General features: G+C 38.3%; 3 protein-coding genes and 1 long non-coding RNA gene across 4 annotated transcripts; all 4 read right to left on the bottom strand.

Annotated features, from left to right (window-relative positions):
* Positions 1-2,804: 2,804 nt before the first annotated feature.
* LOC137124659 (uncharacterized) lies at positions 2,805-5,563 on the bottom strand. The gene is made up of 4 exons (XR_010913996.1): positions 5,309-5,563; positions 4,372-4,453; positions 4,205-4,265; positions 2,805-3,920 (listed from the first exon to the last, which is right to left on the bottom strand). It is a non-coding gene; the product is annotated as an uncharacterized lncRNA (long non-coding RNA).
* A 262-nt stretch (positions 5,564-5,825) lies between these two features.
* On the bottom strand, positions 5,826-15,307 carry LOC137124613 (B-cell receptor CD22-like). Its single transcript, XM_067499714.1, has 6 exons — positions 15,299-15,307; positions 15,027-15,116; positions 13,800-13,875; positions 6,865-7,218; positions 6,376-6,630; positions 5,826-6,127 (listed from the first exon to the last, which is right to left on the bottom strand). Exons 1-6 carry the CDS (start codon positions 15,305-15,307, stop codon positions 5,826-5,828), a joined length of 1,086 nt encoding a protein of 361 aa, XP_067355815.1.
* On the bottom strand, positions 12,842-18,747 carry LOC137124612 (limbic system-associated membrane protein-like). The gene is made up of 7 exons (XM_067499713.1): positions 18,684-18,747; positions 17,563-17,916; positions 16,781-17,008; positions 16,240-16,509; positions 15,437-16,002; positions 15,299-15,356; positions 12,842-15,116 (listed from the first exon to the last, which is right to left on the bottom strand). The coding sequence occupies exons 1-5, from the start codon at positions 18,745-18,747 to the stop codon at positions 15,668-15,670; spliced, it is 1,251 nt and encodes a 416-aa protein (XP_067355814.1). The 3' UTR covers positions 12,842-15,116; positions 15,299-15,356; positions 15,437-15,667.
* On the bottom strand, positions 17,609-26,494 carry LOC137124649 (sialoadhesin-like). Its single transcript, XM_067499764.1, has 9 exons — positions 26,357-26,494; positions 23,424-23,774; positions 22,059-23,344; positions 21,754-21,835; positions 21,629-21,673; positions 21,340-21,446; positions 20,998-21,037; positions 19,686-19,885; positions 17,609-17,916 (listed from the first exon to the last, which is right to left on the bottom strand). Exons 1-3 carry the CDS (start codon positions 26,466-26,468, stop codon positions 23,076-23,078), a joined length of 732 nt encoding a protein of 243 aa, XP_067355865.1. The 5' UTR covers positions 26,469-26,494; the 3' UTR covers positions 17,609-17,916; positions 19,686-19,885; positions 20,998-21,037; positions 21,340-21,446; positions 21,629-21,673; positions 21,754-21,835; positions 22,059-23,075.
* Between the last annotated feature and the right edge of the window lie 7 nt (positions 26,495-26,501).

Here is a 26,501-nt window from a genome sequence, read left to right as displayed (position 1 = left end):
TTCCCAGGAGACATGAAAGTAAAGTTTATATGTTAAAGTTGTGAGAGTCACAGATTTTGTCTCCTTATCTCATAACCTGTTTTTTACTCACATTAAACATCGAGAGGTTTCTTCAGTCGTCCTCCTCCCCAACTGCACAGTAATACTGTCCAGCATCAGAGGACCGGCTGGAGCTGACGACAAGCTGTGGTTTACTGATGAGCTGAAGGTCTGGATTTCTATTTATCTTGTACCAGGTGTATTTAGCTGCTGGGTTAGCATCACTGCTACAAGTCACAGTCAATGAACTGCCCTCGTCAATTTCCATGGATGGACTCAGTGACACTTTGGAGCATCTGGAGGAGAAACATGCAGTATTTAAGAGTATAATGACAGTTATTCTTTATTTTCTAAACAGTTTCTATCCTACAGTGAGTCATTTATACAAGAAGAATTACAGAAAGTAAAACCACCCACATTTAAAACTTTCTTCATTATGTTTGACTGTCTCTGTCCAGAGTTCTGATCTTGGAGCTGTCCAAGGTTCTGCAAATATCTGCGATATACTCTGATGACTACAACTTGTGTTTAATGTTTTCTGCTTTTTCCAATTACAGTACATATTTATAGTAGTAAAGCAGAAGTTTATAGTAGTAGAGCTAAATATTTATATATATTTATAATATTTGTTCTAATTGTTGTCAATTTTTTATAGCACATTCTGTTAGTAAACATATTCCTTCATCATCAATAGGAACCTTGACTTAATGTGAGTCTCTGCTCTTTACACTTATCACAACTTCGGTAAATGTCAAACCCCCTAACTTTATTTGTGACCCTAACATAACCCTAAAAACAGCCATTTCAAGGGATGCTAGAGAATTAGGACAAAAACAAGTCTCATGTCCTGTTACAGCACAGGAATCACTGTTTGTAGGAAGTAGTTTCTCTAAAAACTCTGTGTTTCTGTCTGAATCTGTTCATTCTTGTACCAGATGTATTTAGGATGATCAGGTAGAGGACAACTGCTCTGACACTTTCAGCTCTACTGAGTTAGAAAACTGTCGACAGGTCCTCTCACCTGGACCTGGAGATCTGTATACTAAACTACATAACACTACGTATCACTAAACTAAATAAATATAAATCATAAGGAAACTGTAACCTGTGACAGACAAAGTGACTCCAGGTAAACCAACATATGTTCCATGTTCTATTTTTGTTATAAACCTGAACTTGTACTCAGCTGAGTCACTGAGTCTCAGGTTTCTGATTGTCAGAGAGCATTTATTGTTTTCACAGTGATAATTCACACGACCTGAATAATCAGGGTCTGTTTTCAGATCCACATAAACATAATTACTCCATTTTAAAAACCACAAAGTTTTCTCAACTTTAGAAACAGGGTTGGTTGTGGATGGGTGTGTTAATGGTCACTGTTGATCCTTTTAAGGCACAGATGTTAGTAGAAGTGTAAGTCACCTCCCAAACATTCTGGCTCTGTACCACTGTAACAGAGAAACATCAGAAACCATTTTCAGTCATTACATCAGAGACCAAAATAACAATAATAATAATCCTTTTTTTAATTATTTTCTTTAAACTCACTGGCTTTCGGCTTGTCCCTTCAGGGGTCGGCACAGTGGAACATGTTCTTCACGTTGATTTGGCAGGAGTTTTTACGCTGGATGCCCTTCCTACCACAAGCCTCCCATCTTATCCGGGACTGACACCCTTGGTTGCTGGGTGGGGCAGCACCTGGTGGTTTGGGATTTGAACACGTGGCCTTCTGCATCCCAGTGCATCCCAGTGCTCTACCACTGATCCACCAGGCCCTTTAACAATTTAATTTACCTACTTACCACTTTTTGCAGAATTCTACACACTCTATGTTAAAAGTCGACTCCACATATTACTGTCATATTAAATGACAATAGTAGCAACTGAGAGATTCTTCATGTAATCATTTCCTTCACAGTGAAGAAAAGACGTGAATGGTTAAAGTTTAGGTTCAGTTTAAGATAATCCACTAGTAAACCATTAGTGTGTCCACCAATCTACTCTAGAGTCTTGGAACCTAACACCAACGCAGACTCCCAAGTGTTAAACTACTAAAGAGCACCAGACAGAGCTCAGCAGGCTTTTGTTCAAACACGTTTTGTGCATCTGTCAAGATACACAGACTTTACACAGATAAACAGCAAACAAAGTGATCTGTAAGGAAAAAGAGGAAATTCTGATGTCTGAATTTTAGGCACAGGCTCTGGATCCCAATGAATCACTTTACTGAACAAATCTACATCCTGTGTGAGAATAACTTAATCACGTTTTTACATTATAACCTGATTTTTGGCTGCTCCGAGTGTAAAAATCTTACAATATCTACAATCTACACTCCTGTACCTGGGACAGCAAGAAAGACAATAAATCCACTCAGTACTGCTGTGAAACTCATAGCTGCTCACGTTGTGTCTGTAACTACAGAGTCATAACATATTTGTAGGAACAGTAAGTAAAGTGCAGAATAACTAAATCAAGAACTTTTTTTTACAGAGTAGAAGTCATGTTGTTAAAGATACGCACAACTTCCTTCTCATTTAGCTGATTTAGCAGCATGATGAACCAGGTGGCAGCACATAGCAACAAATCCAAAAAGTAGTGTTCTGCCTGCAAAAGTATGAACTACTTCATTTAAGAGGGTGTGATAATGTCGTTATGAGGCCTGTTAGAATCAAACATGTTAGACACACTACAACATCCCATAAACATAAACAATAAAACAATTTAGAAAATTGAAAAGACTTCAGAAAAACTGAGACATTTTTAATTAAAAGTGGGTAGAATTCTGGCACATTCAGCTTCAAAACCAATAAACATGTAAAGACTGATGCAAGAAATCTGAAAAGTAAAAATAGGCAAAGAATTGCAAATGACAAATTAAAAAATATATATCACTGCGGTGCAATTCAATTGGTAAAAATAGAAAGTAAAAGTATGTATTATGAAGAATATTAAAAAAAATGATTTTTTTATTGTATAAATATATAAGCAAGCTATTATCAAAAACCAAAAAAGGAAAAAAAAACAAGTTACATAACTAAGTAAAATTAATTTTTCAAAAGAGTAAAAATACTGACCACTGGTACTTGGCTCATGAAAAAAAAAATGTGTGAGAAGACTAATAAAAAAAGAGATAAAACAAAAATATAATCAGAAAGAAAAGAATGCAGTACACAGTTCATCATGTGATGTACTGGGACTAGAAACGGTCTCTCATTAGGAAAACGTGTCTCTTTACTATCATCTAGTGGCAGTGATTGGAAACTACATCTACATTAGAACACGTGTTTCACTCGTGGACCCCAGAGGTGCTGTTTAGTGGTCGGTGGACTTTCTTAGAGTTCTTGAAGACATTACACTTCTCATCTGACAGGATTCATCAGTTCAAACTGACTGGATTTCAGAAGCAGAAATAGAAACTGTTGAGTCAAGAGGTCGTTGAACCTTTGATGGTCACCAATGGATTGTTTTCATTCACGTGTTTGGTTCATCTGAGTGAAACTGTGGTCGACTGTGAAACTGCCTCTAGAATGATGAAAGAATTGTGTTTTATGGATGTGATAAGTGGTGACACTGACCATCAGCTGTGCTGAGCGATATTTGTTCCCGTTTGACATAAAATAAGCCAACAATTCATTAAAGAATGAATTCAATTAGTACTTTTAGTTTGGTGATGTTACTGTGTGGGGAGCTGCTCATCTCTGTGCAGTACTTTTACTGACAAATCTGACAGCAGAGTACTCAGTCACTTCCTCCTCCTCCTTGTGGGGCTGAGCTGCTCTGATGTTGGAGTAGACAGCATCCGTCTCTTTCTTGGAGAAGTGGACACTGGCATACAGAAGGTTTTCCTGCTCCTCTGATTGTCCCTCAGCAGGTAGATGCTGCAAAGACAAAAGTACTTCAGCTACACACGGGACATGTGGTAAAATGTGTTTATCTTGACTGGAGAGTTCTGTCCTGAAAAGACCAAAGCAAAATTGCTGATCTCTGGTTCTTTAGCTTCTAGCTTTGCTATAGAAAAGTGTCCTCTCAGACCTCATGACGCCACTGTTGGATGCGTTTACTGGTTCATCACAGCACATTTATAACCAAACCCAAACACACTTATCAGTGATTGAGGGTGTGGACAGAGGTGAAACAGGAAGCTGAATTTAACAACTCTCACCTGTTCCCTGTTGTCTGGTCTGTCTTCAGGCTCAGATGGTTCCTCAGTATTCTTCTTGTTTCTGGTTAAAATAAGAATAATTTTAAAATAGACTGAATGTTTTAATCCTGACAAACAGACTTTCAATGAATTATTAACGAGCCATTTAGTGAAACAAAGCTTCTGACCTGATCCATAAGAAGACACAGAGGACAAGGAGAAGTAGGAGAACAGCAGTGGTTACTCCAGCTGCTGCTGATTTCCATGATCCTGGGGAACAATCAAGAGAAGAGCGACGGTTCATTTGAGTGTTACAGCCTGTTTGGGCCAATTGTGTGATTTATAGCAGGAACAAAACCAGGACTATGGTGCATGTGTGTCTTAAACATCAATGCTTCATTTCCTGCTCAGTACAGGGAGGATGTCTGTCAGTCTGTCCATTACTGGAGGTTTGAGGCTGTCCCAGACCAGCTGGAGATGAAACATCTCCTTTGTTTCAATGGTTTGTTCTAACTCACCCTCTTAAAGTCAGTTTTACACAGACATTCATTAAGATTTCATTACAAGGTTTTAATTTTCTGTGCTCTCACTCTCTGAACTTTCACAAACAGCAATATTTCTGCAGAAATTCCAGAGACCACAGTTTGTATATTTTTACAGGGTGAAAGAAAACATGTTAACAACATAAAAATAAAATGCTATAAGTCTTTGATCAAACACCAATGATAAAAACCTTGTTCTGCACACATTAGCAATATGAGACAAACTCAGATGATTCAAATTCACACTACTCAGTTTCTGACTCCTGTCCAGAGGCAATGACTGTTTTAAAGCTTCTTAAAGTTTCCACTGGTACCAATATTCATACCTTCAATGAAAATACATTATGAGAAATGTATTTTCCTATAATATACATTTGCAAAAACCGTTTATATACAATTTTGCTGATAGTTGTCAATTTCTGCTGTGTCCTAATGTTCAAGTTTAGTTTTTCATCTGCCAATCTGCTAACTTCAATATTGGCAGATGAAAAACTATTGTAATATTCATTCAAATTCTCAAACATTATGTTGAATGTGCATTAAATATGGTGCATGGTTTGTGCAGTTGAATGTAATAATTTACCTGCAGCAACAATCAGATATAAGGTGGCGTTTTGACGTCCTCTTGTGTTCTGGGCTTCACAGGAATAATTCCCACTGTGTTCAGGTTTGATGTCAGTGATGGTGAAGATCTGTCCTGAAGCTTTTGGTGAGTCTTCATTCTCTTTGTACCAGGTGTAATTAGCTGCTGGGTTAGCATCACTGCTACAGGTCAGAGTCACTGAACTACCCTCCACTATCTCAGCAGAGGGACTCACTGACACAGAGGGAAGCTGTGGAGGATCTGGAGGAGGAAACATTTGAACACAGTTTATTGTTTGCAGGATATGTATTATGATAAATCACTGTGCTCTGACATAAATTTAACTAATAGAAATGAGGTCATATGTATCTGATGCTACACGTGTTGAAATAAGAAAACAAGTGTAGAAGCATCAGAAACATTCTAGATGGTTTTGTGACTGACAGCAGGCAGAGCTGAAGAAAGTGAGTATGATCAGCCAAATTATTCCACTATGTTTCTACTTATATAAGTTGTTTTACTCACATTTCACATTAAGACTAATGTCTCCAGATCTGTTCCTCCCCAGCTCGTTCTCAGCTTCACAGTAATATTGTCCAGAGTCAGAGGACTGGATGGAGACGAAGACAAGTTGTGGTTCTTGATTAAGAGGTTGAACATTTAGAATTCCGTTCTTCTTGTTGACCACTGTTTGGTTCTTCTTGTACCAGGTATAATTAGCTGCTGGGTTAGCATCACTGCTACAGGTCACAGTCACTGAACTACCCTCCACTATCTCAGCAGAGGGACTCACTGACACAGAGGGAAGCTGTGGAGGATCTGTAGAAGGAAAAATCAGCTTTTGTTAAAACTGTTTCGGAGACATTGATCAGGCTGAACTGTGGCTCATTGATGGTCAATAATTTCTAAGAAGTTTAAATATCTAAATAAACATACAAAGAAAATATTGAACAAAAGTGTTTAAGGATTTTTTTTCTTTAAAACATCCATATTAAAAACACTTTGCTGCTTTGTTACTTTGAATTACAACTTGACATTAGGTTAGAAATACAGAGAAGTAAACTCACACACTGGAGGAGAAGGACAATCCTCATGTTCCTTTAAAGCACAGGAGATGTGGTCTCCAGGATTAAACTGGCCTTTATAAGATGCAGTTTCCATCTTGTTGATTTTCTGTCCATTGTTAAACCAAACAAATGTAAGACGACCAGTTGGACTCTTACTGCTGAGACACTTCAGCTCAGCCTCGGTGTAAAACTGGTGGACTGTTGATCTGATCACCTGCACCTGCAGAGCTGGATGTACAGTAATGGAGGAAGAAGAAGCCAAAGTTTAATCACTTTCCAGAAAAACTGGGTAAAAATGCTACAGGGAACTTGAAGGAAAGTAATACAACAGTGTCTTTGGAAAAAATGAAACTTAAAACATGAATGAAACTACTAATGTTTTTCAGAAGGACAACTACTAATGTTTTTCATTAGTAGTTTCTAATGTTTTTCAGCTATAAATAATTTTTTTTTTACATTTTACTTTGTGTTTGTTTTCTTTGTTATTACCTGTGACAGTCAGAGTTGTTCCAGGTAAACTGCTCCTCCATTCAAAGCTCTGTGTTATGAATTTGAAGTGATACTGGGCTGAATCTGTCTCTCTCAGGTCAGTGATTCTCAGAGTGGAGCGTCCTGTCTCTGTCTCAAAGACCTGAACACGACCTGAATACTGGGAGTCTTTACTAAGATCCTCAGGCTGTGAGGGATTCTGCCACTGACGACTACGTTCAGGACTGAACCAGAATTTAGATTTGACCTGATAATAACTAGTGTAAGTACATGAAATGTCCACTGATGAACCTTTGAAGACACAGATTCTTCTGTCAGTGTAAATCACTCTGTTGCAGGATTCACCACGAACACCTGAAAGATAAAAAACTTAATCTTTCAATATACTTGAATGTGTATGTCTGCAAAAAGGAAAACATCCCGTTAACATAACAGACTTAAAAAGTCAAAATGTTCTACATTTCAGTAGGTCTGAACAAAGGTGAGCAGACAAATGACTCAGATTCTGTCTTTGAGCATCGCTCTGCACACTGATGGGTTCTACTGTTGAATTAACGTGAATTGAATTATGTGTTAGCCATGATATTCTCACCTGACATTATTAAATTCACTGAGGAGCCTAATTTTATAACCTTAGACACTTAAATCCTTTAACCTTTATCAAATATCTGACTCTGTGTTCACTTCTAGATCAACAATAACTATCTATCTAACTATATAGGACTTCTCATGTCCTTTTACAGCACAGGAAATGCTGTCAGCAGAAGTAAAGTAATCTTCATAAGAAGATGTTGACTGTCTCTGAATCTTCTGTCCATTCTTGTACCAGATGTATGAAAGACGATCAGGTAAACAGCTGCTTTGACACGTCACATCTGCCCAAGTAGAACCATGGTACATTTTTGATCTGGTCACCTGCACCTGAAGATCTGAAGTGGTTAAGAAGAACAGAATGTCACACTCCTCGTTTTTGGCTCTAGTTTTGTTTAGCTTTACTTCCTGCTCCTGGCTTTTATTTTGTTAATCCCTCTGCTCCACTTCCCAGTTAGTTTCTCGTTAACCCTGATTGTTTTCACCTGTGGCCCCTTGTATTTATATCCAGCTTTCCCCACTGCTCACTGCCAGATCATCTCTCCTTGTCCCTAAATCCTTCCATGTACTGGCAACCTGTATAAACACTGCTCTCCCTGCTCCAGTGTGTTTAAGTTCTGGGTCTGTTTAACCTGGTTTATGTCATTTGTACTAGTGTTTTTTTCCCACCCTCCTTATGGACTGATTTTCTGTTGATTGCTTTTCTTTTAATAAACCTTTGTTACTCAAAACACCTTCACTTGCCGTCTCCTCCCACCAAAATTAAAGATACACTAGAAAGTGTGACAGAAATTTAATTTAATGTAATTTCATACATGCAAATGTGCACAAAAATAAATATTTCCAAAATATTAACCATTCAAATAAATTCTTACCTGTGACAGACAAAGTGACTCCAGGTTCACCAGTATAAGTTCCTGGTTGGTTTGTTATGAACCTGAACTTGTAAACAGCTGAGTCTCTCTGTCTCACGTCTCTTATTCTCAGAGTACAGACTTTGTCAGGACAGTAATATTCCACTCGACCTGTGTAGTCTGGGTCTGTTCTCAGATCTACAGGTGCATTGACTTTCCATTTAGTAAACCATGATGTGGTTTGAACTGTTGTACTTCTTCCATTTATTCTGGATGGGTATGTGTAGGTGCAGTAAATGTCCACTGTTGATCCTTCTAAGACACAGATGTGAGTAGCAATGTAAGTCACTCCCCAGTTATCTGACCATGTATCACTGTAACACAGAGAACAGCAGAAACCACAATCACAGTGACCTCAGTTAACAAACAGTTAAGAGAAATTGTATCATAGCACCAACAATAACAACTAATGACCATTAATCTCAGCAGAAATGTTAATTTGGACAAACATCATTGTCCTCAGTTATCAGAGTAATTATCTGTCATTGACATAAAACGTTACTATCAGACCTCAATCTAACCACACCTGAACTAAACAACAGAATCTGACTATGCAGTATTTTTACTGTTCTACACTATAGCATAGGTCATATAGACGGTTGCCTAGAGTATCACCTGCTGGAGGGGGCACTGCTGCATGCCCTCAAAAACAAAATGTAAATTATAGTAATAATTTTGAAATATTTTAAATGTTTTAAAAACGCTTGTTACACTTTATATGGTTCCTGCTGCTTAACGAGTGAATTTCCACACAGTGGGATCAATAAAGATGATCTTATGTTTGTCAGATTGATATCGTCTACCGTCCAAGCCCTCAGGTGCAGCTTTCAGTATTATCCGATGATAACATAGATGCCTTTGCCGTAAGGACGTCCAGACATGTACAATTTTAAATGAAAGCTATCAGAGACTTTGGACATGATTTTAGTGCAACATTATGGTTTTATGTTGTCTTGTTTGCACATTCTGCTTCTATAAGGCCCATTGTTACCAAATACAAGATTTCACTGAGCAAAGCACCATTTCCATTTATTTTGTTGAAAAAAAAAGGAACAAATATTTGCTGACTGTGAGTTAAACTTGCAATGCAACTTTTGAATTCTGTTTTATATTATATTGCAGTGTTTTGTATTGTTTGAACATAGCACCTTGTTAGTGTTCTGACTTTCTAAGTATTTGTACAAAACCTGAACAGGAACAATGATTTTATTTCAATTTAATTCTTCTCTTTATTGTGATTTATTTTAAGTCATTTTTAATGTGTTTAGTGTGTGCGATTGGACTATGATTGGTTCTCGTTGACCAAGTGAAGCTCACACTCCCAAAATTAAGGGATCAAGGAGGGTTGCAGCAGTTCACAAAACACTTTTACATTATATTCTCATGTTTACCTCTTGTGATGGCCCCTGTCTGGTTTGCTGTGGCCAGGGAGTGGGTTATTTCTCCTTCTGGCATCTGGAATCAGAGCTCTGAAGACCATAAAGGAGCCGGTCTTTAGTTTGCTCTGCTCTCTCTCTGTCTCTGTCTGTTACCACTGTTTGGTCGTATTCAACCATTTGATTTAAATGTAATAAATGTTCAAATAAGGGATAATCGTGTCATGGCCTCTGAGCTGGATTAAGTTTAGAGACTTTATAACTGCTTTTAAATTGATTCTTTTACTTTTATTTAGTCATTTCAGAATTAAATTAGAGTGAAAACTGTGAGGGAAGTTTCAAAATCTAGGTACCACTATTTCACTGTTTTCACACTTCTGGCAGACCCAGTATCAAACCTGCTTACACCAGTGCTTCCTCACCTTTTGCTCCCCAGCAAGACATCATGTCTCTGGCCACACGAAGAAGTGTCTTAGCTAAATATAAGACTATGGTCTTATGGTTGATACACCTGAACATTTGCTTCCCAGAAAGGAGCCCACGGGAACCAGCACAAATGGTCAATCTCAAGGACTCTCAAGGACAAAAGTACAAAGTGACAAGAACTTGATAATAAAGACTCCTGACCACATTATATGAAGGTTGATTTGCATCGACTCATCCCTTTGTTCTTTGTGTGAACCCAGCTGTTGAGTTAAATGTATAAAAGGCTGAACAACCTACACATCTTGGTCAATCTGATTGACCCACTCATGAGTGTAGTTCTGTTCTGCTTTGCTTGTTTCTCCATTTTGCTGATTAAATTCATCATTATCATTCACTTGTGAGTTGCCTTTTGCCTCCTAACTTGCCTTACAGTTTTTGCCACGACAGAAACAAAATCCTGATTTAAATGTTTGATCTGATCTGATCTGAGCTCTATCCAGAGCAGAAGACGAGTGGATGATGCAAACCTGCTGATTTTAGTTTATCTTTGTGTGCATCCATGCTGATAAACATCCAGTCTAAAGTGCAATGAAGTGATGAAATGAGCTTTACTGCAGTGTTACTGAGCAGAGTAAGAGGAAGAAGATGAATCATCAGACTCTATGTGGTTTTCTTGGTTAGTTTCCTCTCTGCTCACTCTGTGGTGAAATTGCTACTTAGTTAAGTGTGAAAACGAGAAGAGGTGAAAGAAACTCATCAGTACATCTGACCTATAAATAAAGAGACTCTCTTCCTGTAACACTGTTGTGTGGTACAAATGCAAGTTGAGCCACTATGTGATGAGTCCAATTTTCCTCCTAAACACCTTCTTGACATCACCATGATAAAAGTTCTGGAACTACAGAGAGAGAACAAAACTGTCACAATATACAGAACTTATTAAACCAGGGTGGGTCACAGAACAACTCTGTAAAACAAATCTTCATTACAGATCTGTATTACAAATGACTCAATAACAAAACCAAGTAAAAAATCTGAACTAATCCAAAACAGCAACTGGTCATTTCAGCTCTGACACTTTCAAACAAACTGGTGGTTTTAATACGATGGTGAACTGGGGTTAAGATGGTCATAATTAACAGGTGTCAGAACACACAGTGTGTCACAGCTTGATGTAGCTGCAGACAAATCCCACAAATGTAGAAGTACAGTACCTGACAGAGAGAGGAGGAGGAGGAGGACAAATCCATTCACTGCTGCTGTTAAACTCATAGCTGCATATCTTTTCAAAAGATGGTTCTACTCAATGTGGAGGTTGTTCCTCTGATGAAGTCACTGCATTATGATCAGAAAACTGAAGACAGCAACAAACTATTAAAACACACCAGACTTCCTGCTTCTTACCATATTTAACACGTATGAATGTCAGGATCCGGTCCTTCATATTCACTTCCTATTCTGGACCTTTATTTTGTAGCCCTTTTCACCGTTCACAATTATTTACACCTGTTCCCCTGCCTTTTTAAACCCAGCTCTCCCCTCTGTTCTCCTCTGTCTTTCTATTTATGCAACACCCTGACTTCTGGTTTCTCTGTCTCATGGTATCTGGACTCTGTAACCTGTTTATCTTGGTCTGAGGTTTGGTTGCTGGTGTCTTTATTTTGTCCCTGTTCGTGTGCACGTTTTAGTTTCTAGTCTGTCCTGTTACACTCTTTAGATTGGTCATTTGTATTATATCTGCTTAGTCGGTGTCCACATTTATGTTAATTACTTAGTTGTCTCAGTCCAAATTCTAGTTATTTGCACGACTCATTCTGACCCCGTCTTGTGTTCAGTTCTTCAGTTGTATTTAACTCTTTTGGGCCAAATCAGCGTTTGTCCTCCTCTTCGTAGTGATTTTTAGTTTACCCTTTTTGATATCCTGTGTTTGTTAATAAGTCAGTTTAGACCTCAAGCCCCCTTCTCTTTGGTTTACCAGTCTTATCTCCACCCCCTAAATTTTGGATTTGTGCCCACACTGGTATCCTGACTCTGTTTTCACTAGCCCTGGTCCAGTTTTGGTTTATGATGTTTGTGTTCTGAGTCTACTGTCTGTTTAGTTCCCGAATTTGTTAAATAAAGTCACTTATATTCTACGTCCCCCTCACTGTGCTACGTTTAGGTCCTATTAAAACACACAGAGGAACGACTCAGAGTGATGATGCCTGATTCTGCAACACTGACGCTTCATCACTAGAGGAAAGTGAAACACCAGAGGACCAGGAAACCACATTTCTGAATCTAACACTAATTGTTCTACATGGTTCTTAAAGACAGAGAACAAAGACTTACAGTATCTGGGACAGCAAGAAAGACTATAAATCCACTAAGTACTACTGTGAAACTCATAGCTGCTCACGTTGTGTCTATAACTACAGAGTAATAACATATTTGTAGGAAGAGTAAGTAAAGTGCAGACAAACTAAATCAAGAGTTACACAACTTTTTCTACAAAGTAGAAGTCATGTTGTTAAAGATACGCACAACTTCCTTCTCAATTAGCTGATTTACCAGCATGATGAACCAGGTGGCAGCACATAAAAATCCAGCAAAACAATAACAAGACTGATGACAATGCAAAATACACAAAGATTTAATGCCAAATGGTAAATAAAATAATTAACACTGGGTGCAATTAAAAAAAGTTGTAGTTAGAAGCAAATTTAAAAAGATTATTTTTAATGAACTTGGTTAATATTTAGTAAAGTTATAGTTAGTGACTCAGTATAGAAGTAAGTTATTATGCAAAACCAAAAAAGGAACCAACCCAAGTTATTTAATTGAGTGAGAAACAAAGTAACATTTATTTCCAAAAAGAGTAAAAATACTGACAGTTGGTACTTGGCTCACAAAGAAAAACAAACAGCTGTGATAAAACTGTCAAAAAAATAAGAGATACAAAAACATTGTGAAGACATGTATGATCAGAAAGAATAGAACACAGTTCATCATTCTGTGTTTATAGAAAACAGAGAATGAGGAAACAGTTATGGGCTCTGTTACAATTAAACTGCCTGTTGTTTATTCATTTAACCTCTTCTACACTTTGCCACCTTAACAGTTTTTTGACTGACACACAAACAGCCAAACCCACAACAACACAGTTACTGTAGCAAACCATTTGGATTAATGTTCAGTTTGAACAAGTTAGTAGAGAACATGAAACTGGATTTGTTTCACTGAGCAATGCAGATGTTCAAATTAAGATAAAAACACAGGAAATAAATTCCCCAACATGTGAAAAAGAAAACACAAACTGTGAAACAGAACAACGTTGAAACCGTGGTTTTCTGAGTGAAGTGATTTTCTCTCTACACGTTACATATTCCACGTGTGGGACATTAAGTCCTGAGGTCAGGGCATGTGGATACTTCTTTAAGACACAGCATCTCGCCCGTCCACAGCTCTGCAGTTGAGCAATCAGTGACTGGAACCTGTTTCCAACGATCTAAGAACTGGAGAGAGACTCTCTTCACTCAACCACAGTTACAATATAACCAGTTTGTTCTCTATCTACTTGTTAGATATTCCATACGTGCAGAGAAATGTTTAAGACTCTCAGTGAAGAGACATCCCAATCCAAATCTACCAGGGTCAATGAGGAGGTGATGGTCCTTAAGGGCATTAAGCATCAGTCTGAGGGGCATAGAGATGCTGTAGTCAGACTGCAGACATAGGACTGTTTGCAATGAGCAGTTAAAACTTATGGACTAAAGGTGACACAGAGTTCTGAAATGGCCACTGCAGTCAGCCAGGGTAGACTGCATGGAACGTGTGCCTAGATGTTCAGGACCAGAATACTATGAGGCTGCACCAGGCCTGGATCAACAACCACCAATGACCAGTTTGAGCACTAGCGACAGACTTGGCTCCCTAAGGGCCCAGTCAGACACTGGGGCTACACCAACTTAAGCTGTGTGCAGCAGAGCAAAGCTCAATTTATTAATTGTATTTTTTTATTGTATTTTTAAGTAATAAGGGAGAGGAAGGAGAAGATGCTTGCTGCATCTGGATCTTTCTTACAATGGCAGCATTTGGGATTGTCTTTCAAACATTATGGACTGAGGTTTGATTTATTGTTGCAGCATGATTGGCAGCTTGCAAACCAACACACTTTATCCAAAAGAAACAACTTCATGATTACTGACAGAGATGCTTCATCTCTTCAGGGAGAGATCTTATTTTCTTATTTTACTTTGGTGTAGGAGCTTCTTGTCTTTGTTGTTGCGTGTAACCAGCAGCCTGGCAGCCAGAAAAATCAGGAAAAATCTGCTCTGTCAGCATAATCACCGGCAGGTAAGAAGCCACTATTGCTCATGCAAAGGCAGCTGAAGCCAGCAACACTAATAGCAGGAGATGCGTCCAGGTTGGCTGCCAACTCAGCAGACACCCAATTTTACTTCAAGTAACTGGATCAACACCATCACCCACAAACTGTTTTTGCACATAAAAGGACAGTTTATGATTTGCTTTGCTTTCAGAGTTGGTCATTTAAAGCTAGATTAGATATAAAATAATATTTTCATGTGATTGTAGCAGTTACATTACACACAGTACATGCTGAGAAGGTTAACACCTCCAGTTTTTGGTGCGTATGTGGAGGAGACTTCATTGGCTTTGTCTACTACAATATTCTTCATATTTATTTAAACTGTAGAATGTGAAGCCAATATTTTTGTATATCTTCAATAGGCTGTATTACTTTTTCTGCCAACCAGGTGACTGCATCTGAACATAATCACATCAAATATATTTAAGGAATATGAGTTTTGAGTTCCTTCCTTGCAGGAGGCTCTAACCTGACTGTTCTTCACACCAGGTCTTTGTGCTGCTCTGTGTCGTCTCTCTGTGCTGCAGTGATGGATGTTGCAGCTGAGATGATCTGATAATCATGTTGGGAATCTGACTGATGGGGAGAGAAGGAAAGATGAGAATAAAGACACGTCATGTGGAAAACTTCAATGATAATAAACATAAACAGAGAGATTAAGAGACTGAGATTGTATTATGTGAAGGACAAAAAGTTCCAACTATTTCTTTAAAAATCAAACATTATGTCCTGATTAATTTGTCAAAAGACCTACTCACCTCTATCATCTCCACAGATTTGTTTAGTTCAGATTTAAAGTTCTGAGTTTTCTTCTTCCTGGATTAAAAATAATAAGATACTTCCTGATTTTTCAGGTACAAAAAGAAGGGACAACGTGACAGATTTGTTTCATTTACCTCATCCACAGACTCATGACAAGCAGAGGAATCAGGACCACAAGAGTCAACCTGATGATTTTCATTATCGTAAGTGATTTCCCTGAATGAAGACACAGTGGATCTTAGCAGGTTGATTCAATTAATAATCACTTTGTCAAGTGTGACTATAATCACTCAACCACATAGAATAAAACAGAGGAAATGTAGAAGGGATTGTTTTTCATTTGCGTCACCTCAAGTTCCATCTTATTAAATATGTTGATGAATTTTGCTGCAGTAAACAAATAAACAGTACTTGAAAAAAAGCAGTGGACACAACCTACCAGCTAAAGCAATAAAACACAGGGTGGAATTCTGACGTCCAATTGTGTTCTGGGCTTCACAGGAATAATTCCCACTGTGTTCAGGTCTGAAGTCAGTGATGGTGAAGATCTGTCCTGAAGCTTTTGGTGAGTTTTCATTCTCCTTGTACCAGGTATAATTAGCTTCTGGGTTAGCATCACTGCTACAGGTCAGAGTCACTGAACTACCCTCCACTATCTCAGCAGAGGGACTCACTGACACAGAGGGAAGCTTTGGAGGATCTGGAGGAGAAAAAATTTGAACACAGTTCATTGTTTGCAGGATATGTGTTATGATGAACCACTGTGCTCTGACATAAAATTAACTAATAGAAATGAGGACATATGTATCTGTTGCTACGTTAAAATAAGAAAACAAGTGTAGAAGCATCAGAAACATTCTACATGGTTTTGTAACTGACAGCAGGCAGAGCTAAAGACAGTGAGTATGTTTCTCCTTAAATGAATTGTTTTACTCACATTTCACATTAAGACTGACGTGTTCAGATCTGCTCCTCCCCAGCCCGTTCTCAGCTTCACAGTAATATAGTCCAGAGTCAGAGGACTGGATGGAGGCGAAGACAAGTTTTAGTTCTTTGTTGAGAGGTTGAACATTTAGATTTCCTTTGTTCTTGTACCAGGTATAATTAGCTGCTGGGTTAGCATCACTGCTACAGGTCAGATTCACTGAACTACCCTCCACTATCTCAGCAGAGGGACTCACTGGCACAGAGGGAAGCTTTGGAGCATCTGGAGGAGGAAAAATCAGCTTTTGTTAAAACTGTTAAGAAGACATTGATTTAACTGGAACAAACTGACATCAGGATGAACTGTGGCTCATTGATGGTCAATGAGTTGTGCAAATTTGTAAATATCAAAATAAACATACAAAGAAAATATTGAAATAAAACATGATAAAACAAAAGTGTTTAAAGAAACTTTCCCTTTAAAACTACTTGGAGATTTGTTACTTTGAATTACAACTTGACATTAGGTTAGAAATACAGAGAAGTAAACTCACACACTGGAGGAGAAGGACAATCCTCATGTTCCTTTAAAGCACAGGAGATGTGGTCTCCAGGATTAAACTGGCCTTTATAAGATGCAGTTTCCATCTTGTTGATTTTCTGTCCATTGTTAAACCAAACAAATGTAAGACGACCAGTTGGACTCTTACTGCTGAGACACTTCAGCTCAGCCTCGGTGTAAAACTGGTGGACTGTTGATCTGATCACCTGCACCTGCAGATCTGAACATGTTAAGAAGAACAGAATGTCACACTCCTCGTTTTTGGACTCTATTTTTGTATAGTTTTACTTCCTGCTCCTGGCTTTTATTTTGTTAATCCCTCTGCTCCACTTCCCAGTTAGTTTCTTTAGCTTCTTGTTTCTCATTAACCCTGATTGTTTTCACCTGTGGCCCCTTGTATTTATAGCCAGCTTTCCCCACTGCTCACTGCCAGATCATCTCTCCTTGTCCCTAAATCCTTCCATGTACTGTCAACCTGTATAAACACTGCTCTCCCTGCTCCAGTGTGTTTAAGTTCTGGGTCTGTTTAACCTGGTTTATGTCATTTGTACTAGTCTTTTTTTCCCGCCCTCCTTATGGACTGATTTTCTGTTGATTGCTTTTCTTTTAATAAACCTTTGTTACTCAAAACACCTTCACTTGCCGTCTCCTCCCACCAAAATTAAAGATACACTAGAAAGTGTGACAGAAATTTAATTTAATGTAATTTCATACATGCAAATGTGCACAAAAATAAATATTTCCAAAATATTAACCATTCAAATAAATTCTTACCTGTGACAGACAAAGTGACTCCAGGTTCACCAGTATAAGTTCCTGGTTGGTTTGTTATGAACCTGAACTTGTAAACAGCTGAGTCTCTCTGTCTCACGTCTCTTATTCTCAGAGTACAGACTTTGTCAGGACAGTAATATTCCACTCGACCTGTGTAGTCTGGGTCTGTTCTCAGATCTACAGGTGCATTGACTTTCCATTTAGTAAACCATAATGTGTTTGGAACTGTTGTACTTCTTCCATTTATTCTGGATGGGTATGTGTAGGTGCAGTAAATGTCCACTGTTGATCCTTCTAAGACACAGATGTGAGTAGCAGTGTAAGTCACTCCCCAGTTATTCTGACCCTGTATCACTGTAACACAGAGAACAGCAGAAACCACAATCACAATGACCTCAGTTAACAAACAGTTAAGAGAAATTGTATCATAGCACCAACAATAACAACTAATGACCATTAATCTCAGCAGAAATGTTAATTTGGACAAACATCATTGTCCTCAGTTATCAGAGTAATTATCTGTCATTGACATAAAACGTTACTATCAGACCTCAATCTAACCACACCTGAACTAAACAACAGAATCTGACTATGCAGTATTTTTACTGTTCTACACTATAGCATAGGTCATATAGACGGTTGCCTAGAGTATCACCTGCTGGAGGGGGCACTGCTGCATGCCCTCAAAAACAAAATGTAAATTATAGTAATAATTTGCAGCCCCGACTGGCACCCTTTCTTCATGCTTAACGAGTGAATTTCCCCACAGTGGGATCAATAAAGATGATCTTATGTTTGTCAGATTGATATCGTCTTCGTGTAAAGGCCGTCCAAGCCCTCAGGTGCAGCTTTTGGTATCATTCGATGATACCATAGATAGTGGAAGCTGTCAGGACTTTCTAAATATTTGCACAAAACCTGAACAGGAACAATGATTTCATTTCAATTTAATTATTCTCTTTATTTTTATGTATTTTAAGTCATTTTTAATGTGTTAGTGTGTGTGATTGGACTGTGATTGGTTCTTGTTGACCAAGTGCAGCTCACACTCCCAAAATTAAGGGATCAAGGAGGGTTGCAGCACTTCACAAAACACTTTTACATTATATTCTCATGTTTACCTCTTGTGATGGCCCCTGTCTGGTTTGCTGTGGCCAGGGAGTGGGTTTTTTCTCCTTCTAGCATCTGGAATCAGAGCTCTGAAGACCATAAAGGAGCTGGTCTTTAGTTTGCTCTGCTCTCTCTCTGTCTCTGTCTGTTACCACTGTTTGGTTTTTGCTGACACACGTCAAAACTTCCAGCCACATCATGTTTACACACATCCACATGTGCACTACTGACATGACTGACTAACGTATCCAACAATTTGATTAATGTTTCATAAATGTTAAATAGAGGGATAATCGTGTCCTTTGCCCATTTTTTTCATGGCCTCTGAGCCTGGTTAAGTTTAGATACTTTTTAATTCTTTTTAAAATGATTCTCTGACTTTTAGTTTGTTATTTCATTATTAAATTAGAGTGGAAACAAGCTTAGCAAAATCCTGATTTAAATGTTTGATCTGATCTGATCTGAACTGAGCTGAACTCTATCCAGAGCAGAAGACGAGTGGATGATGCAAACCTGCTGATTTTAGTTTAACTTTGTGTGCATCCATGCTGAACAACATCCAGTCTAAAGTGCAATGAAGTGATGAAATGAGCTTTACTGCAGTGTTACTGAGCAGAGTAAGAGGAAGAAGATGAATCATCAGACTCAATGTGCTTTCCTGGTTAGTTTCCTTTCTGCTCACTCTGTGGTGAAATTGCTACTTAGGTAAGTGTGAAAACGATAAAACAAAGAGGTGAAATAAACTCCTACCAGTACCTCTGACAACTCTTTAAAATATCTTCATTACAGATCTGTATTACAACTGACTCAATAACAAAACCAAGTATAAAAATCTGAACTAATCCAAAACAGCAACTGGTTATTTCAGCTCTGACACTTTCAAACAAACTATTGGTTTTAATATGATGGTGAACTGGGGTTAAGATGGTCATAATTAAAAAGTATCAGAACACACAGTGTGTCACAGCTTGATGTAGCTGCAGACAAATCCCACAAATGTAGAAGTACAGTACCTGACAGAGAGAGGAGGAGGAGGAGGACAAATCCATTCACTGCTGCTGTTAAACTCATAGCTGCTCCTCTCAGTTTCTTCTGTGGCTTCAGGGATGTTAAACTAATGCAGTAAATTGTGTCCACAGGATGTTTCAAAAGATGGTTCTACTCAATGTGGAGGTTGTTCCTCTGATGAAGTCACTGCATTATGATCAGAAAACTGAAGACAGCAACAAACTATTAAAACACACCAGACTTCCTGCTTCTTACGATATTCAAAATGTGTGAATGTCTTGATCCGGTCCTTCATATTCATTTCCTGTTATGGACTTTTACTTTGTAGCCCTTTTCCCCACTTCCTTTTCACCGTTCACAATTATTTACACCTGTTCCCCTGCCTTTTTAAACCCAGCTCTCCCCTCTGTTCTCCTCTGTCTTTCTATTTATGCAACACCCTGACTTCTGGTTTCTCTGTCTCATGGTATCTGGACTCTGTAACCTGTTTATCTTGGTCTGAGGTTTGGTTGCTGGTGTCTTTATTTTGTCCCTGTTCGTGTGCACGTTTTAGTTTCTAGTCTGTCCTGTTACACTCTTTAGATTGGTCATTTGTATTATATCTGCTTAGTCGGTGTCCACATTTATGTTAATTACTTAGTTGTCTCAGTCCAAATTCTAGTTATTTGCACGACTCATTCTGACCCCGTCTTGTGTTCAGTTCTTCAGTTGTATTTAACTCTTTTGGGCCAAATCAGCGTTTGTCCTCCTCTTCGTAGTGATTTTTAGTTTACCCTTTTTGATATCCTGTGTTTGTTAATAAGTCAGTTTAGACCTCAAGCCCCCTTCTCTTTGGTTTACCAGTCTTATCTCCACCCCCTAAATTTTGGATTTGTGCCCACACTGGTATCCTGACTCTGTTTTCACTAGCCCTGGTCCAGTTTTGGTTTATGATGTTTGTGTTCTGAGTCTACTGTCTGTTTAGTTCCCGAATTTGTTAAATAAAGTCACTTATATTCTACGTCCCCCTCACTGTGCTACGTTTAGGTCCATACACATAACCAGGACAGTGAACAAAGTTATTCGTTCTTTAAACTCTAAATTACCCTATTTTCTACATAGAAAACAGAGAATGAGAACCAAGTTGTGGGGTCTGTTAATTATTTAACTTCTTTATAAACGAATAAAAAAAAAACAGATGACTCTCTGAGTTTCTTTCTTTGTTGTCATTGTAACACAAAAATAGTTCAACAGAAAAATTTGCATCAAAACAAAGAAACAAATCTCACAAGTTGGTGCTGCAATACACCAACTTACACCACAGCAGGATGTATGTACCTTCACATAGTCTGTAGCTGATGAATGGATGTGAACTGACCTATTAAAACACACAGAGGAACATTTTCATGTGATTGTAGCAGTAAATTACACACAGTACATGCTGAGAAGGTCAACACCTCCAGCTTTAGGTGTGTATGTGGAGGAGACTTCATTGGCTTTGTCTACTACAATATTCTTCATATTTAATTAAACAGTAGAATGTGAAGCCAATATTTTTGTCTATCTTCAATAGGCTGTATTACTTTTTCTGCCAACCAGGTGACTGCATCTGAACATAATCACATCAAATATATTTAAGGAATATGAGTTTTGAGTTCCTTCCTTGCAGGAGGCTCTAACCTGACTGTTCTTCACACCAGGTCTTTGTGCTGCTCTGTGTCGTCTCTCTGTGCTGCAGTGATGGATGTTGCAGCTGAGATGATCTGATAATCATGTTGGGAATCTGACTGATGGGGAGAGAAGGAAAGATGAGAATAAAGACACGTCATGTGGAAAACTTCAATGATAATAAACATAAACAGAGAGATTAAGAGACTGAGATTGTATTATGTGAAGGACAAAAAGTTCCAACTATTTCTTTAAAAATCAAATATTATGTGCTGATTAATTTGTCAAAAGAGCTACTCACCTCTATCATCTCCACAGATTCATTTAGTTCTGAGTTTTCTTCTTCCTGGATTAAAAATAACAAGATACTTCCTGATTTTACAGGTACAAAAAGAAAGTACAACGTGACAGATTTTCAGCATTTACCTCATCCACAGACTCATGACAAGCAGAGGAATCAGGACCACAAGAGTCAACCTGATGATGTTCATCATCGTAAGTGATTTCCCTGAATGAAGACACAGTGGATCTTAGCAGGTTGATTCAATTAATAATCACTTTGTCAGGTGTGTCTATAATCACTCAGCCACATAGAATAAAACAGAGGAAATGTAGAAGGGATTGTTTTTCATTTGCATCACCTCAAGCTCCATCGTATTAAATATGTTGATGAATTTTGCTGCAGTAAACAAATAAACAGTACTTGTAAAAAAGCAGTGGACACAACCTACCAGCTAAAGCAATGAAACACAGGGTGGAGTTCTGACATCCTATTGTGTTCTGGGCTTCACAGGAATAATTCCCACTGTTTTCAGCTCTGAAGTCAGTGATGGTGAAGATCTGTCCTGAAAGCTTTTTGTTAAGTCTTCATTCTCCTTGTACCAGGTATAACTAGCTGCTGGGTTAGCATCACTGCTACAGGTCAGAGTCACTGAACTACCCTCCACTATCTCAGCAGAGGGACTCACTGACACAGAGTGAAGCTTTGGAGCATCTGGAAACATGGAGTTTCAGGGTGAGAATGAGGTTTGGAACACATTTTACATAGACAGTCTTCATAAACCAACACTAAAGCAAAGTGTGATGTTCACAACTTCATCACGTGTTTTTGTACATTGGAAAAGTTCATTGTAGAACATAAACGTCACAATGTCTTACAGTCAGCTGTTCTGACGAATTTGTTCTGACTTCATTTCCACAAAGAAACTTATTGGACACATCTTATAAAGCTAATGGTTGAATCCTAAGAATTTGGAAAGTTTATAACTAGCCTTCATTCTTTTCAGACTTTGTTTGGTGAAATACAAACATGGACCCATGAAGTGTTTTGCACCTGAAATAATTTCTTTTATGATCAGCACATTTTTTTGTTTAACCCTTAAGAGTCTGGCCTAGTTTTTGAAAACTTTAGATTTTACTATAATGTACCACATTAAAACATGTTCACCATTGAACCAACCATGTGACTTGATCATGTCGGAGTGATCACAAACTCCTAAGTCTTGTTTTAATTCATTTCTACAGTGTGAGCTGTTATGTTACAGATGAACTGTGCAACAAAAACTAGAAATGAGAGATTTTGATACATGAAAAAAAATCTAATGTTTTATAAATCTTTTCACTTTTACACAGTTAATGAGCAAATACCAAAGACACGTACATGGATTTTAAGAACCTGGTTCAAACTGTAAGAAAAGACACTTTAAATGGCAAAATCTCTAACATGCAACCACAGCAGCTGTAAGAATCTAAGAGACTCCACCAGATGGTGATGTGTCATTAAACTCACAAACTGAAGGAGACCTGAACTCCTCATGTCCTTTTATAGCACAGGAATAACTGTCTGCAGGAGAAAACTTATGAGTAACAGAAGATGACGTTGTTTCTGTCCTAAGTTTCTGTCCATTATTGTACCAAACATAGGTAAGACGATCAGGTGGACAACTATTTAGACACTTCACATCTGCCCAAGTAACGTCCTGGTGGATTTGTGATCTGATCACCTGCATCTGGAGATCTGAATACATGCAAAAACAACACAAAATCATGGTCGCACAAGTGAACACAAGTACATCCTAGTAGTTTTATAATCTTACCTGTAACGGACAAAGTCACTCCAGGTTTCCCTGTATATTTCTCTTCTGGTTGCTTTGTTATGAACCTAAACTTGTACACAGCTGAGTCGCTCTTTCTCAGGTCTTTTATTCTCAGAGTGCAAACTTTATTATAAAAAAGATACTCCACACGGCCCTCATAGTCTGGGTCTGCTGTCAAGTCCACAGGTTTAGGATCAGTCCCTTTAGTAAACCATAATTTCTTCTCAACTTTAGAAGTTTTAGTTGTGGATGGGTATGTGTAGGTGCAGCGTATGTCCACTGTTGATCCTTTTATGGCACAGATCTGAGTAGAAGTGTAAGTCACTCTCCATCCATTCTGACCCTGTATCACTGTAACACAGAGAACAGCAGGAATTAAAGTTAACAGCTTTAGTTAACAATCACTTAATAAGATAAATAATAAAACTAGTTATCTGCAGGTATTGTCATGAATCTAACCAGAATGGTTATCTCTAAATTATTCATAGGTTTATTCTATAACAACAAAGGACAGAACATTGTAGTTCTCTATCAAATACATCACATCTTCATCTTTCTCTTCTCATTATAATTGGGGATTTCTACTACTGTGAAATTCACTTTTGTAGACCACATCTCAGCGGAGCATCCTGCCAAAGAACCATTTCTTCAGGGGGGTAAAAAAGTTCATCAGGTGCATTTTATGGTTAGGGTGGTTTCTCACTTGTAAAAGCGTAATGACTAAATGTAAAATCCACAATTACAGTATTTACATTTACAGAAGCTGAGTTGTGTGAATTGTAGAACTTCTTTCAACTGCTCCCTTTCAGTTGTCACCACAGCGAATCATGTGCCTCCATCTAACTCTGTCCTCTGCATCCTCTTCTCTCACACCAACTAACTTCATGTCCTCTCTCACTACATCCATAAATATCCTCTCAGGTCTTCCTCTAGATTTTATCACACGACACACCCGACACTTTTCTCCACCTGTTCCAACCTGCCTGCACTCGTCTCTTCACCTCTTTTCCACAATCTTATGTGGGTCATCTGATCCAAAAGGTTCTATGTTGAAGGTGTAAGTTTAATATTTCTTGTTTATGTGGTTTTAAACTCAAATGTTGTCAGTGTACAGAAAAACGACTAATGCAATGCACTGACCTTGCTGTTTTCAGTTTTAGGCACAAAAACTTTGAGCATGGCTAAGTTAAAGAAATTATATATATATATATATATATATATATATATATATAAATTAAATCAAACAATGATCATTATTAGAGCAGACAACATGCAGAACCCTAATTTTTAATCAGCCAAAAAAGACCCATGTCACACCACTTTTTAGATCTCTACACTGGCTTCCTGTTGCTGCTCGCATCAGGTTCAAAGCTCTGTCTCTTGCTTACAGGGTTGTTAACTCGACAGCTCCCGCTTACCTCAACTCACTCATTCAAGTCTACAATCCTTCTCGCCCGCTGCGGTCTGCCAACGAACGACGTCTGGTGGTCCCAGCACCGCATAGAAGACACCAAGCAAAACTGTTCAGCGCAATGATCCCACGATGGTGGAACGAGCTACCAAACGCTGCACACTCAGCTGATTCTCTCCCAATATTCAAAAAACTGCTGAAAACTGAACTCTTCCGCATCTTCCTATGCACTTAAATCTTTAAAAAAATAAAAAAAACTTTCTGCTCTCTTGCACTTGTATCTCGTGAACTGTGAACACTTTTGTGATAGGACTTTGCTTTGATGTTTTGTCCTTGACTTATATTTTTGTACCTTGTACCTCACTTGTAAGTCGCTTTGGATAAAAGTATCTGCTAAATGACTAAATGTAAATGTAAATGTAAATGTAAACCCTGGTCTCTGATGGGAAAGTCCTTTGTTGTTCCATCTCCTCCTCCAAAGACTGGACAAAGTGGCACTAAGATTTCACACAGTCTGTAGTTCTGAACCTACTGGGTAATTTAAGTCTTTTTTTTCTGGCTAGAACAAGAGAGGATGTGATCAGTGTAGATAAATGTGGTATTCTTGGTTATTTTCCGTTCACTCTGTGGTCGGGTTACTGCTAAATGAGAAAACCCCAGAGAATTGCAGTGAATTGAGGAAGCTTTTATTCTCAGTTGGTAAGGCAGTCATCAACGGTCCACAGTGGTTTGACTCCCGGTCCCTTCTGGCTACATGTTGAAGTGTCCTTGGGCAGAACACACCTCGTTGGTCAGGTGAGCACTTTGCATGGCAGCCACCACCATTGGTGTATGTGTAAATGAGAAATAACAATCTAAAGCACTTTGGATAAAAGTGCTACGTCAGCAGAACGTGTAACTATAAAGAGCATGAAAACATCACACTGAGCTCAGAAAGTATCAACAATACACAAGAAAACATCTATACCACACCTGTACCTTCTCAAACGATTCAAACCAATCTGTTCTATCTGCGTTAACCGTTTTATAAAGTTCTTCATGTTCATTGCATAGATGAGTCTCATCTCCTGGTTTCTCTTATTTAGTTTTTAAATTTAGTTAGTTTTTAACACCTGAACATGTTTCTGTTGCATCATCTGTGTCTGCATTTCCTTCCCTGTCTGATCAGTTGCGAGTTTTGGTGTTTTGGGGACTATTTAAGACACTTTATTGTCGATTCCTGTCCATGTGACTGCATTTGTGTGTGTTGTTCTTCATGTTGCATTCATAAAACCCCAATAAGACAAATACTGTTGATATCACCAACAAGTTAAAAAGTTTAGTGGAAAATAAAGGAATTCAGAAAGATGTTACAGCATGTCTGAAAAAGTACTGCACTGGTAAACCCATCATAACTTAATGTAGAAATTACAGAACTGTTATTTTTAAATCTAACGCAAAAAGTTCTAATTAATGTAAAAAAAAAAAAAAAAACACATCCCCATGTTTTAAAGCAGCAGGTGAAAATATAGATGCACAGTACCTGACACAGAGAGAAGGAAGACGACAAATCCACTCGCTGCTGCTGTTAAACTCATAGCTGCTCCTCTCATGTGTCTGTGAAACTGCAATAGAACAAACCAGCAGACAAACATGTAGGAAGTGCATCAATCACATCACTACACAAC

This window comes from Channa argus, chromosome 3, assembly GCF_033026475.1.
Source record: "Channa argus isolate prfri chromosome 3, Channa argus male v1.0, whole genome shotgun sequence".
NCBI classification, from domain to species: Eukaryota; Metazoa; Chordata; class Actinopteri; order Anabantiformes; family Channidae; genus Channa; species Channa argus.
The sequence above is the reverse complement of the archived record's forward strand: the minus strand, read 5'-3'. Positions and strand labels throughout refer to the sequence as shown.

Bases quoted from the DNA above. Each gene is read 5' to 3' on its own strand.
- LOC137124613 (XM_067499714.1), bottom strand. The intron at 13,876-15,026 runs GTGTGAAGAACA...CTATGTCTGCAG, and splicing joins CAGAGCAGCACAAAGACCTG to TCTGACTACAGCATCTCTAT. The intron at 6,128-6,375 runs GTGAGTTTACTT...TTCCTTCTACAG, and splicing joins TTGTCCTTCTCCTCCAGTGT to ATCCTCCACAGCTTCCCTCT.
- LOC137124612 (XM_067499713.1), bottom strand. From the start codon at position 18,747: ATGCTAGAAGGAGAAAAAACCCACTCCCTGGCCACAGCAAACCAGACA. The intron at 17,009-17,562 runs GTAAGAATTTAT...TAACATGTTCAG, and splicing joins AGTCACTTTGTCTGTCACAG to ATCTGCAGGTGCAGGTGATC. The intron at 16,510-16,780 runs GTGAGTTTACTT...TTCCTCCTCCAG, and splicing joins TTGTCCTTCTCCTCCAGTGT to ATGCTCCAAAGCTTCCCTCT.
- LOC137124649 (XM_067499764.1), bottom strand. From the start codon at position 26,468: ATGTTTGTCTGCTGGTTTGTTCTATTGCAGTTTCACAGACACATGAGA. The intron at 23,775-26,356 runs GTACTGTGCATC...TCTGTGTTACAG, and splicing joins CTTCCTTCTCTCTGTGTCAG to TGATACAGGGTCAGAATGGA. The intron at 23,345-23,423 runs GTAAGATTATAA...GCATGTATTCAG, and splicing joins AGTGACTTTGTCCGTTACAG to ATCTCCAGATGCAGGTGATC.